This window comes from Buteo buteo, chromosome Z, assembly GCF_964188355.1.
Source record: "Buteo buteo chromosome Z, bButBut1.hap1.1, whole genome shotgun sequence".
In the NCBI taxonomy this organism is placed as follows: Eukaryota; Metazoa; Chordata; class Aves; order Accipitriformes; family Accipitridae; genus Buteo; species Buteo buteo.
Window position 1 is genome coordinate 3,235,756 of NC_134204.1, and position 15,992 is coordinate 3,251,747.

The following is a 15,992-nucleotide window of genomic DNA, read 5'->3' on the forward strand; positions in this document are numbered from 1 at the left end:
TCAGCCTTATCCTGACTAAACCGGGTCTCTTCCCTCCACGGCCAACGGCTGGTCCCTCAGGGCGGCGCGGCCCAGCCGCCATTTTGCGGCCTTCGGCCTGCGGGCAGCCCCGCACGGCTGCGCGTCTGCTCCCCACGCTCCCGCAGGCAGACACGAGGACCTGTGCGTGGTGCACACGTTTAATTTTCACGTCCCAGGCTCACACGCGAGGCCGTGCCACCCCGACTACCCCATCGCCCTCCACCAGCCGCCGCGCATTTGTCGACGCTCCCTCCGGCCGCCCTTCGCCCCGCGGCCGGCGCAGCACTTCCGCGACGCTCCCTGGCCGAAATCCCGCCCGAGCTCTCGCGAGAAGCCGGCGGCTCTCCCGGCTCCCGGCATGCTTTGCTCTTCCTCTTCCCCCGCCGCCGCCCTGAGGTGAGGGAGCCATGGCGGTCAGGGAGCCGTCCCAATCCGGTCCCATCCTGCCCAGGGCGCCTCGGGGAGGCGATGAGGGGGCGAGGGCTCGGTCCGCCTCGCCGGACGCCCTCGGTATTTGCGGGGCTGGGGCGGGGGAGGACGGGCAGGGGATGGCGGAGCGCGGCGGGGGGGGGGGAGCAGGCCCTAGGGAGAGGCCGTGGCTGCGGTGATGACAATCTTAGGACACCTTTGGATTTAACTGTGAAAAGAAAGCGTAATTTCTGAGCAGCTCCTTCGGTTAGCGGAGGTGAGCAAGCCAGGTCCTGCATGTCTCTGTTGGAAGCTTAATACTTTTTTTTTTCCCCATTGCTTCTTTTGCAGTTGAGCTCCCAAAATGGTGCGCTACTCTCTGGATCCGGAGAACCCCACGAAATGTGAGTTGTTTTTTCGTGAGCTTTCGTGTAGGACTTCGCTGAAGCCATTGAGGTTTTAATTTCATGAGTTCTGCCTTTTTTCTCCACAGCATGCAAGTCACGGGGGTCCAACCTGCGAGTGCATTTCAAGGTACGGAGTGTGTACGTAGTTGGAAACGCAAATTCATTGGGGTTATTATTTTGAAGGAAGTGTCCCTTGCTCTCTTGTATTATTGTATAGTTACTTCAGAGCGGTAGCGTAGGTTTATGGCCTGTGCTTCTTCTAGCTGCTTGTAATGGTTTTTATCCACGGGAGCAAAACCAAGATGGTGTGTGCTAAAGAGCTGGCTGTCTAACGTAGGTAATAAAACATAATAGGAAAACAGTTGCAGTGAATTTAGGAGGCGGAATTGGGCTAGTGTTAGATGAGAGATTTGTTTTATTCGTCTTGCTCTGCCTTTTTGATTGTTTGGGAAGAATATCGTGTTTATCTGCCCATGCTCCTGATCAAGGAAGTATGGTGGGGAGGCTTGCGGTGTTTAACATGAGGACGTGGGTTCCTCTGGGAAGGGTTTAGGTGCAGCAGTGAGTTCAGGACCCGTTCGCGTTAACAGCAAAACCAAAGCTGAGCAGCTGATTTTCTGTTCGGTGTTACAGAGTATGGGTGAAAAGACATTTCACTTATTTTGGTTTGCTTTTTTATAGTGATGAGGTAGGATTATAGTTACTCACTGACCTCTGCATTTAGTATGCTCTCTTAAGCACTGGTACTTTATTCTTGATTTTTCTTTCTGAGCCTTTTTTTTCTCTTTCCTTCATAATTACCTTACAGAGATAATTCTGTTGTGTGTAGCTTGTTTTCTCATCACTTCCTCTGAGGTGCTGTATTTGACATTTTAGGAGGAGCTTATCCTTCAGGCTCCTGCTTTTTTGGATAACTGGCCAAGGAGGAGCTATGAAAAGTATAAATACTCAAGTTTTAATTTTGCTGGTTGAGAAGATCTAGCCGTTAGATGAAAAACAATAAAGATGTGTCAGAGCTGCAAATTCAGCAATGGAAGTAATACCAAGGGTTAGAAAAGTAGGTAGGACCCCCCCCCCCTCCCCAAAAGTGTTGCTAATTTTCCTTCATTCTTTAGTTTTATTTTTTTGTGTGAGGGCTTCTTTTAAACTGAGTTTGTAGCAAAAGGGATAGGATCTGGGAAAGGCAGAGGAGTGCTTTTGCTCGTGTTGTACCTTGGAAAGACATGTTAAGAGGAACTTTGCTATGCTCTGTGTTGCTAGAACACTCGAGAGACCGCCCAGGCCATCAAGGGCATGCACATCCGCAAGGCCACCAAGTACCTGAAGGATGTCACCCTGAAGAAGCAATGCGTTCCCTTCCGTCGCTACAACGGGGGAGTTGGTAGATGTGCCCAGGTGAGGTCCCAGGTGGAAGGGTGGGAAGGACACTTAGGTAAAGGCAAGAGAAAAGATGATGTTGAGACAGCGTGGAGAATGATCTGTTGTTGCTGATGATAATAATGTGTTGAAATGCAAGAGTTGCTCTTAATTCCAGTACAGCAAGGGATGCATCTGCTTGCAGTGTCAAGTCATGAATCAAATTTAATTATTTTGGTATGCAGCCTTAAGAAAAGGGGCTGTAATGGCGAGTTAGTGGCACGCGAAGGGCAAGTTGTGTTGCACCAGGACAAAAAGGGAACTCTCTTCTTTTTCCAGGCCAAGCAGTGGGGCTGGACGCAGGGACGCTGGCCCAAGAAAAGCGCCGAGTTCTTGCTGCACATGCTCAAAAACGCGGAGAGCAACGCCGAGCTCAAGGTGGGCTGTGTAGATGTCACGAAACGCAAAGTGTTGGTGTCGGGCTGCGCGTCAGCGCTCCAGAACTCTATGGCTGGATGGGGGCTGCTTCTTTAGATGAAACTGAATTGTATAGAGGCTTTTGGTGTACTGCTTGTCTGAATTAGGCTACCTGTGTTTTGCAAGTTAAAATGCGAGGTAACAGTTTTTCACAGATGACTAGTTTGCGTGTGGTTATCGACTGCTTAGGTCTCTTAAAATCTACAAAACAGAGGAAAATAGCAGTGATGTGTGGGGGTTGGTTATTGACGTTTTTGCTGCAGAGATTATGGATTTGAAGAGAAAAACAAGTCACAAGTCTTTACCTTCCAGGGTCTCGATGTGGATTCTCTGGTCATCGAGCACATCCAGGTCAACAAGGCTCCCAAAATGCGGAGGCGCACCTACAGAGCGCACGGTAGGATCAACCCCTACATGAGCTCCCCCTGCCACATCGAGATGATCCTCACCGAGAAGGAGCAGATCGTTCCCAAGCCAGAGGAAGAAGTCGCTCAAAAGAAAAAGGTACCGAGTGTCGTGTCTGGGTCCTCTTCGATGTCAGTCAAGAGATCGGAGCGTTAATGCTCTGCGGTTTTCAGACAGGGAGGGGTTGCTGTGATGACTTATCTTAGGACACCTTTGGAATACCCATGAAAAAAAAAAGGAAGTTATTTCTGAGCAACCTCAATAGTTATTGTGAACACAACCTTGAGAGCTTGGGGAAAGTGCTTCTCGGTGGTTTGTTCTTCCCGCCCCCAGAGCGGTCACGGCATTCTCTGTCCGTGCCTGCAAAGGTGTGGTGGGGCTACGGTCACGTTTAAGAGATGTAGTGCTTGCGCGGACGCTTGGATCCGTGGAAGTACGATGGGCGGATGGTTTTGGAAGGTGGTGAGGAAATCTCTCCTTGGGGAGGGTGACTGTAAAGCGAGTTGTGAGATGTGTCGGGAAGGTGCGGACTACCGCTCTTTTCTTGCTTTTGTTTTTCAGGTATCCCAAAAGAAGCTGAAGAAGCAGAAGCTGATGGCTCGGGAGTAAAGCCGAGGCAACGCATGTACATAAATAAAATTTAAAAATTAAGACTTTTTGTGTGTCTTGCTTTGCTGACCCGGCGGGGCGCTGCCTGGAGACACCACGGGGGGGTGGTGGTGGGTGTCTTACGGGTGTTATTCCTACGTAAAAGAAGATAATTTGACCCGAGCCGGAGGTGTTCACCCTTCCCTATCCCGCCGGGCCAGCAACCTTCCGCCCCCGGCCCCTGCAGCGGCCATAACGCGGCGGGGGTGGGAGGGGCGTGGGTCACGTGAGGCGCGCAGCGCCTTCTCCTATTGGCGGCGAGGGCGGCGTGCGCGTCAGCCGGAAGCGCGGGTGCCGTTTCCGGTGCGGCGGCCGGTGAGGGCGCTGGGTCGCCGCCGACTGAGGTGAGTGCGGGACGGACGGACCGGCGGGCTCCGTCCCCTCCGGCGGGACCCCGGGGCTGCTCCCCCGAGGGGCTCTTCGTCCTCCATCCCGGGCGGAGGCGTCCGCCGGTGCCGGCCTCCTCTGCGGCCGGAGCGGCTCCGTTAAGCGGGAGCGGAGGGGGCGAATCCCGAAATCCGTGGCGAGGCGCGGAGCTTTTTTTGGTTTCGACGCGTGTTTGAGCGAGGCTTTACCGCTGGGGAGGAATGTTCGGGCTCCCGAGGTTATCGGGGTACGGACGGGAGGGGGAAATGCCGCCGGCTGCGGTAGCTCGTCCTTCCCCGTGAACCGGGAAGCTTGGCCCGGCTGCTGGGGAATATTCGAGCCGGAACGTCGTCCTACGGAGAACCAGAACTGGGACGTGGCAGATAAATTAGCCCTTCTAGACTAGGTCATCCTTTATGGGGGGGGGGGGGGGGGGGAATAATTAAGCCCTTTTGTCCGTGTAGCCTTTTTTTTTCTTTTTTCTGTTTCCATAATAGTTGACTAACGAACACGGGAAACAAAGACCAAACGTACTTAAACTTGCAATGTCATGCATGTTCTCTCTGCTGACTCTAATGTATGGTGGCTTACAGAGAGAAACAAAAGCTTGCATCACAAAGAAATAAGCTTGCTATTAAAATTTGACCATTTGCCCTTTTACTCTTTTTTTTCTTTTTCTAAAAATTAATTGCCTGCTAACCAGCCAACAGAGCATCACCAAAGCACAGAAGAAGCTTGTGAACGGTATTTCCATACGTCAGGGCCAGTGTTGTGTTTCCCGTGGCTTGCTTTTGCGTCTGGCAGAGGTATGACTTATTTTTCATCTGGAATCTTGACGTGAAGTGGCTGCAGAGACGCTTGACCATTGCCTCAGGAAGGCAGCCTGGGATGTTGCCTCCAGCCAGGTTCTTTAGCTAACGGATAAATCCACATCATCTAGCTGGAAATTTAGTACCTAGGAAGTTCTGGTGGAGAGAGTACCCGAATTGTCTTTTTGAACGGCTTTGGTTCTCATTTGTGTTGTGTCCGTTTAAGATTCTTCTCTGACTTCAGATCCTGTAAAACTCGATTTGAAGTAGCCAAAATACAGTTGGAAGTAGTCAACTGGGAATTGATATTCTGTTGTTCCACAGAGCCTGGGGCTAAAAATCCTTAGGATAGCGTAAAAAAAAAAGTGAAACTCTGATCCCAGATGAAGTGTGCACATCTGCCTCTTCATTCTCCATCCTGGGAAGCTTTTGTTTTCCTTCTTAATGTAAGAATTCAGATGTCAGCAGCCTAGAAAGGAGGAATGTGAAGGGCGAAGCTGGGCTGTGCAGCAGAGCGTATCTAATGATATTGCTTATCAGCACTGAAAGGGACAGCTCTAATCCTACTTAACCGCTTCCTCTCCCAGTTGTACTTTTCTGCCCCTGCGCTTTGTCTTTCTGCGGCTTTCATCGCAGACTTCAGGCTGCTGTTTTTGAAGACTTCTTCCTGGTTTTGAGAGAGAGGGAAGGATTAATTTTCTAATAGTTTGGCCAATTGTATGGGATCGGTGTGGGATCAAGTGATTCCTCCTGCACAGGAGGAAGGAAGTAACCCATATTCTCCTCTTCTCAAATCCTGACTGGGATTCTCTTCCCATGTCACCGACCTGCCCTTCAGTGGTAGCAAGCCATCATTAGATGGACTGGAATCCTGCCACTTAATTTCACCTTGAATACAAAGGGAATGAGAAAACCAAACCTTTTGGACCCTCTGTTGTAATACAGTAGGGACTGGGCTAATATCTGCAGCTCACTGCTTAAGCTGTTTTTGTGTGGTTTAAGCAAAAACTTTTATTTTCTGAATTTGTTTTTCTAAGTTCCAGCTGTAGGACGGATGAATTAATAGCAAACTCTACTCCTTTTTTGTTAAAATGTCAAGAATGTTTCCCTTGTTGAGGACTTTATAACGTTGGAACACAGCATTTTTGAATCTTTAACAGTTAATCTATAATTAAAGAATGTTTTATGTTTGAATATCAACTACAATCTTTATTCATTATTTAAGACTGTTCTCTTAGCTCATGGTGTACAAACACTGTCATCCTAAGTTGTTTGATTTTTGTTGTGGTTTTTTTTTTTTTTTTACCTCACCAGCTTTGTCACACAACAAGAGGAAGCCATGGTGTGCATTCCTTGTATTGTCATTCCAGTTCTCCTCTGGGTCTACAAGAAATTCCTTGAACCGTATATTTATCCTGTTATTGCACCTTTCATTAAGCGTGTATGGCCCAAGAAAGCCGTGCAAGAAACAACAGCCACAAAACAAGGTCAAGGAGGCAGCGCGGGAAATCCACGGGCACCTTCAGCCACAAAAAGAGATCAGGAGGATGAATATGGAATTTATAAAGTAAGATTAATGCATTTAGCTAAGCAGGGAAACTCCAGGTAAAGCACCCAGCGAGAGTCCAGGGTGGGCACCACAAATGAGTAAATAGCTGGGCATTTTTACAGACATTTTTGTGGCTATTTTCTTATGAAAGGGTGTTACTGGTACCGAGCCAGCTAGAAATAGTGGCTTCTGGTAGGTCTTGGAAGGATAGGAGTTGCACCTGCTTTCTGAAACAGCTTAGTTAATTATTTTTTTTTTAACGACTGGCTATCCTTTCAGAGAAGGAAGAAGTCAAATAATTGGTACATCACACTAGATAGATGAAACAGAATTAAAAAAACCCACTCTTCAGCCAGCTCTGCCACTCAATGGGGGAAAATGCTTAGTGTGTGGAAATTGTGCATTTATTATTTATCTCTAACAAAATGCAAAGATTTGTATATGATGTGTCTGCCCTCATGCCCCCCTCCCCGCTCAAGCAATAATTATGTGTAAATCTGAAGAGACACCACTACTTTGGTTCTCGCTGCATATGTCTTTGTAGATCTTCACTGGCCTTGCTTCTAAAAGCCACTTTCATCACCAGCTGTTACTGTTCTGGGTGTGAAGTCCTTTTTTGACATCCCATTAATGATTCTGTCTTTTATTTGCAGTTTGAAAGCAATGGCATTGCAAATGGAATTGCCGCAAAGAGATCCACAGAAGTTTCTGACAAGAAAACGGATTAGAGGAATTCATTCTTAAGGATTTTATTCCCTTGTGTCCAATATGAACTGGTGATATTTCTCTCATTTTGAGACTTTTTTTCTTTGCACATTTTAGCTGAATAAAACCCCTTACCACTTACAGGAGAGGGTCTCTTTTGCCACTAACATGGCAGCTAGCACATTTCTTAATTTAAGATGTTTGAAAACTGAAGTTCTTTATTTTCCTCACTGGAGCTACTTTTACCATACCATAATCTGTTTGGTGTGATTAGCGTTTAGGTTAAATAACTTATGAATAAATCTAGCTTTGGAAGGTAACTGTATCTTAGCATCTTAGTTTCACTAACTGCTAGTGCAATACTTCAGGCTTTCACCTTAAAAACTATAGCTGTTCTTGACCTTGCTAAAGAACTATGAATTGCATCATGGCAACATAAGCATCATGGTTAAATTATGAAGACTTTAGGTTTTTCATGTCAAATCTGTGGAAGAGCTAAAGGAGTTATGCTATATGCAAAATTTACTTAGCTTACTAAAAGCAGAAAGTCTTGATTTGCTACTTCCATTAATTATTTACCTTGAAACATTGTGCCTTTCTTTCCTGGAGAGGAGCAGCAGGGACATGATGCAAGAGAATTGTTGCTTTATATTCGGTTGCAGTGGTTTAAAATGGTGCCGTTCTGTCTTTAAAAAAAAAAAAAAATCCAACTAAAATCTTCTTAACATGCTTGTTAGGAATTTCAGTTATAATAAACCAGGATTTTATTTAAAAATCAGTTGCTTCATACAACTGTTCTTAGGCTTCTGAGCTGTAAATATCCAAAGTGGTAACAAAATCTTTGCAAACCTGTAGACACACCCCAGGCAGAAGGAGGTCGTAAAACTACTGACTTCACCATAAAGAAAGTGAACTCGACAAGTCTGGCTTTGCCTCCTCCTGGGAAGATGCATTCTTGGTACTGACTTCCATCCCACCATTGTAGTGCAACTGTGAAGCATTGTAGATGTCCCTGAGCTTACTAAGGAATAAAAGTGGGAACTCCTGCTTTGTCCTCTCTGCCAAACCAGAGTGCTCTTTAAAAGATTCAAACCAAAACCATTTCAGCCACTTTGGACTGCTATTTAGGATTTGTTATTTTCCCAAAAGTCCTACCTAAGGTATGCCTAAAAAGGCGTACCTTTTAATATACGCAGTCCTTGAACTGTCACTGATGTCCAGCCTTGTTCTTGTGACTGTGTTTTCTCCTAACAGGTAATTAATTATTCTGAAGACTTGCTTGATGCCCGCCAAATGCCTCTGGTGAGGCGTATGGTTTCCTACCACTACCCGGTTTTGTCAGGTCATGTGTGAATTGATCTGCAATGTTCACAGCTGGATATTGGGTCCTTGTTGCTGCAACTGTTACTTCTGTAGTGAGTTGAATCACAGAAAACTCCTTGTAAGACATTGCCTTATACTGTTGGCTCTCCCTTAATGAGCTAGTCTATTGGGAAGTGAATTTAGTATTGCTGTTTAATCAGCTTTCGCATCATCCATGGAAGATAATCCCCCACCTGATCAGTGTATCACAGATACAGCTTTCTCCTAGACCAGTGAAGTACCTACCCTTTGTGATATTAAAACCTGGTTTTATTATTCTGAGCATGCGCACGTGGTATACTTCATACAATAAAAGATAACAATACTAACTGTGCATTCCTATAACTTCTCACAGATATTGTTGTGTGGATCATGTAGTAGAAAAGACAGGGATTGGATAGCGGAAGCAAGGGAAAGAGGCCACACTAGTTTCTGATCATTTTTGTCCTCCGTATCTTTGGATATTTCACCTATAATGTTGCAACAGATCATAGCCTATCCATCAGAACTTCAGCTGGTAAAAGGTGGATGTAATCTTGGCTGTGGTGGGTTGGGTTTTCTAAACCAATCGACTGCCACCTCTGCTACCGCTACTGTTGGAAGTTCATGCTCTAAATCTGAAAGCCGGGAACTTCTAAGGGTCTGAAATCACCTTGCAATGAGAGAGGAGTAAACTGCCTGAGAAAGTCACTCCAGAACTGAGGTCATGCGCAGTGTCTTTCAAATGGCTATAGAAGTGAAGATTTGTTGCAGGTGTGCAGCTGAACATGAGTACATGTTCTTACACTGTAAGAATTGCTGAAAAGATTGTCCCTTCTGCCGTGCTTCCTGTCCCAGAGCAGGTAACCTTAGCTGCTGTTTTAAAATCCTGGGAACCTGATCAGCAGGCCAAAGTTTTGGAGCAATACGTTCACCTCTAACAGCTGTGAACACGACAAAAAGTAGAGCAAGAGCTGTATTTGGGCTCCTTTAATTCGTAAATGTAAATGAATGCAGACAATTTATAAAGTGTACATAATCAACTACTTTGAGTTACTTGGGATATTATTATACAAGGAAGTGCATCAGAGAGTAACATGGAAAATAAACTATAGTACATCAGACTGCAGGCTGAACTGGGCTTCTAGCTGTGTGCCAACACCATATTGAAACACCAGGCCTACTGCAAAGACCGCAGAAAACCAAAATAGGCAGACAATACAAGTAAAATTATACCGCTTGTGCTTTCTGGAATGGTGTTTCAGTACTTTTATTAGCTGCAGTTAAACACTAATGTGAGTAAGCTTTATCACAAAGCTTTCCTGAATGAGGCACTTCGCTGGAAGTCCCAGCATATTTGTGTTGTGAAATTTTTCAAGAATAGGTCAGTAATCCTATTGTGTAGTGAATAGTTAAGCAATAAGTCAAAAAAACAGGTGAAAGCAAAGGAACTGCCTGAGCCTGGGCAGGGGTGCAGGAGATCTGCTGGGATGCAAAGAAGCGCACAAAGCCTTGTTTAAGAAAAATAAGTAGACAGAAATTAAGGAAATCCTCACATAAGAGAACAGTATATATCAAGTAAATTTAGTTTAACTGAGATTTCTGTATGTTTGTTACTCACTGAAAGCAAGATTTACAAAAGGGCTTAGGCACCTAATGATGGCAGGTGGACATCTCTCAGAATTTACTAGACCAAGTAGCAGCTTCGTTTACACTGAAGACTTTTAGAAAACTGCAGAGTAGGCATCTTTAGGGACCAAAGTACTTCTGCAAATCTAAGATCTTCAGCATTAAAGCTGTCTGCATTTATTTAAATACCACTGAGGAAGAATCAAGAAATCAACCAGTATTTGAAAATATTTGAAAAAAATATTTAAATCAACTAATTTAAAGTATTTTTTCTTTATGGGAAGGTCTGAACGTGGTATCTTTCATGTGTTGGTTTGCACAGGTAGCTGGATGCCAAGGACTTAAAATAAACTTCATTGAAATACACCTTTAAAATACTGCAAGTATGTGCAAAAAGTTCTTAAATAAATGTTCAGAAGGTTTTATGTTGCCAGTTATTTTGATGGGCCTGATTCTGCAGGCAAAGGAAGTTCTGGCAGGTTAAATGGAACATGATCAGCCTCTAAGGTTGTCTAAACTGACAATGAATTCTGTGCAAAATTATCTTTATTCAGATGTGTTTGTAGAACACAGTTAAATTCTACCCCCAAAGCTGATCCGATGACAGTAATACAATATGCTGTTATTACCCAAATGTAGCAATTGCGCTCCAGCATTCTTGGAACTGTTGGGCATGTTGCTAAGGTTCAATTCCTTCTTGACTTCTGTACAATGCAGAGCATTACTGATGAAAGAAGAGTCTTTCAGAGGCTGCAGGTAAAGGAAATGAAGAGACATTTAATTTACACTTAGATTAACTAAATCTGCCTTCAATGAGAACTAATTCTGTTTCATTAAACTGCCTAAGACATGAAAGAAGGGATTACCTTCCTTGTGCAGTTTTCTGATTGTTAGCACATGCTTGCTGAACCAAATCATATTTTGGGTTTCACAGACTGTCATTATTTTTGCTTCTCAGTGAACCTGACTGCAGTAGCTCAGCTGAAATGGTCTAGAAGACCATGTTTGCTACAGTAATTCTCTTCCTTTAGAAGAGTTTTTAGATCGTAGTGCTTATCTTTCTCTCATTGTTGTATTTGAAACATGAATTATTTGAAATGTTCTGAATAGATGTATTTATACGTAGATAGATGTAGCAATACTTGTGCATGAGGATTGTTTTTAAACTCCTTTTTTGTGCATGCAATCCTACCTCTTTTATAGCCACTAACTGTTGACCATGCACCATTTTTCTTGCCATAGCGGTCTGATCAAACACTGTATGAACATGAAGCCAAACCCTATGCCAAGATGTTTGCTTTTACGTGGCAAGGTATATGAAGTGGTTACACCCCACCTTTGCACTTGTGCTGTTTGCATATGTGCTATTTGCTTGCGCAGCCTGGTTAAAGGTATGTGTAAAAGCCAGGCTGCATATTTAGTGTCATGCACCATGATAACAGGATTATGCTCAGGACTAATTATATTCATAGAATCACAGAATCACAGAATGGTTTGGGTTGGAAGGGACCCTAAAGATCATCTAGTTCCACCCCCCCTGCCAGGGGCAGGGACATCTTCCACTAGCCCAGGTTGCTGCAAGCCCCATCCAACCTGGCCTTGAACACTGCCAGGGATGAGGCATTCATAGCTTCTCTGGGCAACCTGTGCCAGTGCCTCACCACCCTCACAGATGAAGAACTTCTTCCTAGTATCTAATCTAAATGTACCCTCTTTCAGTTTAAAACCGTTACCCCTTGTCTGATCATTACATGCCCTTGTATATAGTCCCTCTCCAACTTTCTTGTAAGCCCCTTTAGATAGTGGAAGGCTGCTACAAGATCTCCCCGGGGCCTTCTCTTCTCCAGGCTGAACAACCCCAACTCTCTCAGCCTGTCCTCACAGGAGAGGTGCTCCAGCCCTCTGATCACCTTCGTGTCCTCCTCCAGACCCGCTCCAACAGGTCTGTGTCCTTCTGATGTTGAGGACCCCAGAGCTGGATGCAGTATTGCAGGTGGGGTCTCACCGCAGCAGAGCAGAGGTAGAGAATCCCCTCCCTCGACCTGCTGGTCACACTTCTTGTGATGCAGCCCAGGATACGGTCGGCTTTGTAGGCTGCAAACACACATCGCCGGGTCATGTTGAGCTTCTTGTCAACCAACACCCCAAGTCCTTGTCTGCTGGGCTGCTCTCAATCCATTTGCCACTCAGCCTGTATTTGTGCTTGGGATTGCTCCCACCCATGTGCAGGACCTTGCACTTGGCCTTGCCCAACTTCACGAGGGCCTGTCAAGGTCCCTCTGGACGGCATCCCTTCCCTCCAGCACGTTGACCACACCACACAGCTTGGTGTTGTTGGCAAACTTGCAGAGAGTGCGCTCAATCCCACTGTCTGTGTCGCCGACAAAGATGTTAAACAGCACTGGTCCCAATACCGACCCCAGAGGAACACCACTCGTCACCCATCTCCACTCAGACATCGAGCCATTGACCGCAGCTCTTTGGATGTGACCATCCAGCCAATTCCTTATCCACTGAGTGGTCCATCTGTCAAATCCACATTTTTCCAATTCAGAGACAAGGATGTTGTGCGTGACAGTGTCAGATGCTTGGGAAGGGTTTCTCTTTTGAAGGAACCATTGGGTACTTACAGAACCAGCTACCGTTGGCACAAAAAACACGTCGCGGATGGAGGTTACCAGAGGCACAAGCAATGATTTAAAGCAACGCGAGGGCAGGGCCTGTGCCCGGTAAATCCTCCCTCCCTCCCTCCAGTCCCCCTTTCTCGAGTTACCTCCCATCCCACTGACCGAAAAGGCGGGCCGCAGAGGAGAGGAGCCCCTAGCAGTCAGCCCGTGCCCCCGACCACCCGGCGGCTTATCGAGAGAAGCCTCTTACCGTAGAAAACCCTCACCCGGAGGATGACGCCAAGCCCGTTGACCTCCCCTCACGGGACTACACTTCCCAGCATGCCCCGCGGCGCCTTCCCGCCTTTTAACCCTCCCCGGCCTTTGCGCATGCGCGGCGGGGGCGCGTTGGCGACGTGGAAGGCTGGAGGCGGGCGGCAGCGGCGGGTGCGCGCATGCGCCGGGCGGGGGCCGTTGGGCAGCGCCCCCGCGGCGCGCGGGTGGGTGAGGGCAACCTGTGGCGGCTGTGGAGGCTGTGGAGGTGAGGGGAGCGGGACGGGACGGGACGGGACGGGACGGGACGGGCGGCCCCGCCAACTGCCGGGGCCCGCGGTACCGGCCGCCTCCTGCCTTCCAGCGTTGCGGTGCGAGCGGGCGGGCGCCGCTGACGGGGTGAGCGGGGCCTCGGCGGTACCTGCGGGCCAGCCCCGTCGCTGTGGGGGGGTTGGCGGGGCGGCCGAGGGGTTCGGGGCAGCGGCGGGTGGCGGGTGCGACCCCAGCGGGTCTGCGCCGTTCGCCTTCAGTGCTGGCTCCCGAAGGGGGCGGGAGAGCGGGGAGCTGCCGCACGCCCCTAAACGACCCGGTTGTCCCCTTGTCCCGACGTCCGTCGTTGCTCGGCCCCGTATCGCGATAGAGGGCCGCGTTTGTGCCGTGACTCTCTCAGCACCGCCGCTGCGGAGAGTTCCCGGGACCGCTCCCGGGCCATCGGCAGCCGTTGTGCCCCCGCCCGGGCCGGGGAGCAGGGCGGGCCGCGGTCCCCCTCCAGGTACTCCCCGTCAGGGTCCCCAGGGACACGGGGTTGTGCCTGCTGTCCCTTCCTACGCGGTCAAAGCCAGAATAAGAGAGGTTCATAACCTGTATTTCTTGTTCTGTGCCCTTAACGACACTTATTTTTAATGAAAAGACTATAAACCGGCAAATTTTCTGTTCTGCTTTTGTGAACTGGAGGGTTTTCATGGTGGTCGGTGACTGCTTTTGCAGTATAATGGGTCTGCTCAGCCCCACTCTGCTTCCTGGTTGCTCTTGCCAGTTTGTTTTCATACTTCTGAAGGGTAATGCTTAGCAAGGGCGGGAAATATTTTGATTTAGAAGAGAATTTCTATCTGACCTTAATTGATGTCAGGTTTTGTCTTCTGTGCTTTCATGCAAAGCATTGTTGATTTTTTTTTTTTTTTTTAATCTTTTGTGCTGACTGTAGTGATTTTGTGAGTCTGTAATCTGATTTCTTTCATTGCGTGTACCGAGGGATAACATGCTGGGCTGCAGTTACAATCATTTGATGTATTTGTCGAAGTAAGTAGATTGTTAATATTTCCTGCACTGAGCACTTTTTGAGTGCTGGGGAGTGGAAAGAAGCTCCCGGGTGGTTGGGTCCAGTTTCCTAATGCAGGCCGCTGGGTTGTGTAATCCCCCATTTTGTCAATTCCCAAGTAAAAACTGTTGAAGTTGCTTCAGTTGGGGTGACTTAAAAATTGCCATTGCTCCTTAGATTGCCCAGAGCTCAGGCAGGCCTCATTCTGATCTCTCCCTGGGCTGTTTTCTCTTTTCACGTTGCTGCTGCATCAGGAGAAGCCCGTGGATGGCCCTGGAGATGTTGGACCCTGCTCAGCACTCTCACCTGGCTGAAGCAACCACCAGCTCCTTTTCTTCCAGTCCTGTGCTGATGTTTTACTAGCACAGCTTCTAGTGCTTAATATGTTGTGATAAATTCAGTAGAAAAGTATTTATAGCAAATTAATGCTAAACTTAGATGGCTCTGGTGCTTCAAGTGATTTTGTCAGATGAATAGGAAGATCCTGGGATGTTTTTAACATGCTGATGACTGACAGAAGATATTAAAAGTAAGAAATCATGTCTGGTGGCTGATGAACTCTTGTCAAAGTGGATGGTTAAAGATGATAACGATATTTCTTCAAAGCCTATTCTCTAGAGTGGGAAGCCTATTGCACCTTATAGTAATTGCACACTTTGGCAAGTGTAATGTCATTTGCAGTAGACCCTGGAGATAGACAATATAAATCATCATGTGTAGTATAATATAAAATTAGGTGTACGTACAAACCAGATTTGGCCTTCTGTACAATGGGCATTTTTTATGCTGTAGATAGATTTCTAGCTGTGGGAGACATAGCAGAGACAAATAGCTCTGTTGTAAAAATACGCATAATGTCCAATTGTGGGGAGAGTGCGGATGCCAAAGTAATTGTATAACCTTTGAAATATAGCAAAATGTACCAATATTTAAAAAAATGCAGACCTTTTAGTGGACATTGAAGTATCTTTCTGAAGCTTAAAAGGTAGTTGAAGTTTACTTTTTGAAACATCACTTTGGCCATTAGACAAGTTTAATTTGTGTCTGAGAGTGAAATAGGGAGAAAATCTTAAATATGTGTAACTGTAATCTTAACATCCCTTCCATAAAGGCATAACTGTACCAAGCTAGTAGCTACTTAGATAATTAAATTGTGCTAGGTTTAGCATGACTTGTGTCATATTGAACCCAGCTGCCCATTGTAATTATGGTAGTAGCTGAATGAATTACTATAAATTGATTCTTAGGTAGGTATACAAAGTATATAAAAAAAAAAAGAAGAACAAATTCATGAATAATCATGAACCATTTTCATATCAAACAAAAATTCTAACACTGTAATCCACCATAGATTATCAGGTAGTTTGTATAAAATTGTGCTTTGGAAAACCATTGCTGTATTTGTGGTAATAAAAGTATCTTTTCGGCCACTGGAAGAAGATGGGGTCAAACCAGTAATATTGGTACTGATATGCAGTATATTCTTGAGCTGTGACGTCAGGTCTCAGTATGGGTTGTGCATATTCTTGATTAGTCTTTTTTTTTTTTTTTTTTTAAGCTCCATATTCCATTGATATTCTTGTTTAAAGTTCAATTTGTTCTTCTTGTATAGTTCCAGTACAGCTGTCCTGCAAGCAGTAGGAATCTTACTGCTGAGGGCAAACAAAACCTTTA

At 46.3% G+C, this 15,992-nt stretch overlaps 3 protein-coding genes, 1 long non-coding RNA gene and 2 other non-coding genes across 10 annotated transcripts in view; 5 read left to right on the forward strand and 1 right to left on the reverse strand.

The window, feature by feature from the left end:
* The first annotated feature begins 332 nt into the window (after positions 1–332).
* RPL17 (ribosomal protein L17) lies at positions 333–3,725 on the forward strand. Of its 2 annotated transcripts, none has more exons than XM_075020504.1 (7): positions 333–417; positions 781–833; positions 923–963; positions 2,097–2,231; positions 2,532–2,630; positions 2,982–3,173; positions 3,636–3,725. In XM_075020504.1, exons 2-7 carry the CDS (start codon positions 794–796, stop codon positions 3,681–3,683), a joined length of 555 nt encoding a protein of 184 aa, XP_074876605.1. In that variant the 5' UTR covers positions 333–417; positions 781–793; the 3' UTR covers positions 3,684–3,725. The 2 variants fall into 2 exon arrangements, with proteins under 2 accessions (XP_074876605.1, XP_074876606.1); XM_075020505.1 differs by having other exon boundaries at positions 412–531.
* LOC142027544 (small nucleolar RNA SNORD58) lies at positions 621–689 on the forward strand. The gene has a single exon (XR_012649176.1). It is a non-coding gene; the product is annotated as a small nucleolar RNA SNORD58 (small nucleolar RNA).
* LOC142027546 (small nucleolar RNA SNORD58) lies at positions 3,259–3,331 on the forward strand. Its single transcript, XR_012649177.1, has one exon. It is a non-coding gene; the product is annotated as a small nucleolar RNA SNORD58 (small nucleolar RNA).
* A 264-nt stretch (positions 3,726–3,989) lies between the features above and the next one.
* Positions 3,990–7,237, forward strand: CZH18orf32 (chromosome Z C18orf32 homolog). Of its 2 annotated transcripts, XM_075020185.1 has the most exons (4): positions 3,990–4,066; positions 4,792–4,894; positions 6,212–6,464; positions 7,100–7,237. In XM_075020185.1, exons 3-4 carry the CDS (start codon positions 6,237–6,239, stop codon positions 7,172–7,174), a joined length of 303 nt encoding a protein of 100 aa, XP_074876286.1. In that variant the 5' UTR covers positions 3,990–4,066; positions 4,792–4,894; positions 6,212–6,236; the 3' UTR covers positions 7,175–7,237. The 2 variants fall into 2 exon arrangements, with proteins under 2 accessions (XP_074876286.1, XP_074876287.1); XM_075020186.1 differs by lacking the exon at positions 4,792–4,894 and having other exon boundaries at positions 4,015–4,066.
* Positions 7,238–7,617: 380 nt separating this feature from the next.
* LOC142026810 (uncharacterized) lies at positions 7,618–13,103 on the reverse strand. The gene is made up of 3 exons (XR_012648917.1): positions 12,999–13,103; positions 10,751–10,871; positions 7,618–7,837 (listed from the first exon to the last, which is right to left on the reverse strand). It is a non-coding gene; the product is annotated as an uncharacterized LOC142026810 (long non-coding RNA).
* Positions 13,104–13,141: 38 nt separating this feature from the next.
* Positions 13,142–15,992, forward strand: part of DYM (dymeclin) — a 217,966-nt gene continuing 215,115 nt past the window's right edge. For 2 of the 3 annotated variants that reach the window (XM_075019603.1, XM_075019600.1), the window contains exon 1: positions 13,142–13,268. The gene's annotated coding sequence lies outside the window, so the exon portion shown is untranslated. The remainder of the gene's footprint in view (positions 13,269–15,992) is intronic. The other variant, XM_075019601.1, reaches the window with a different exon arrangement.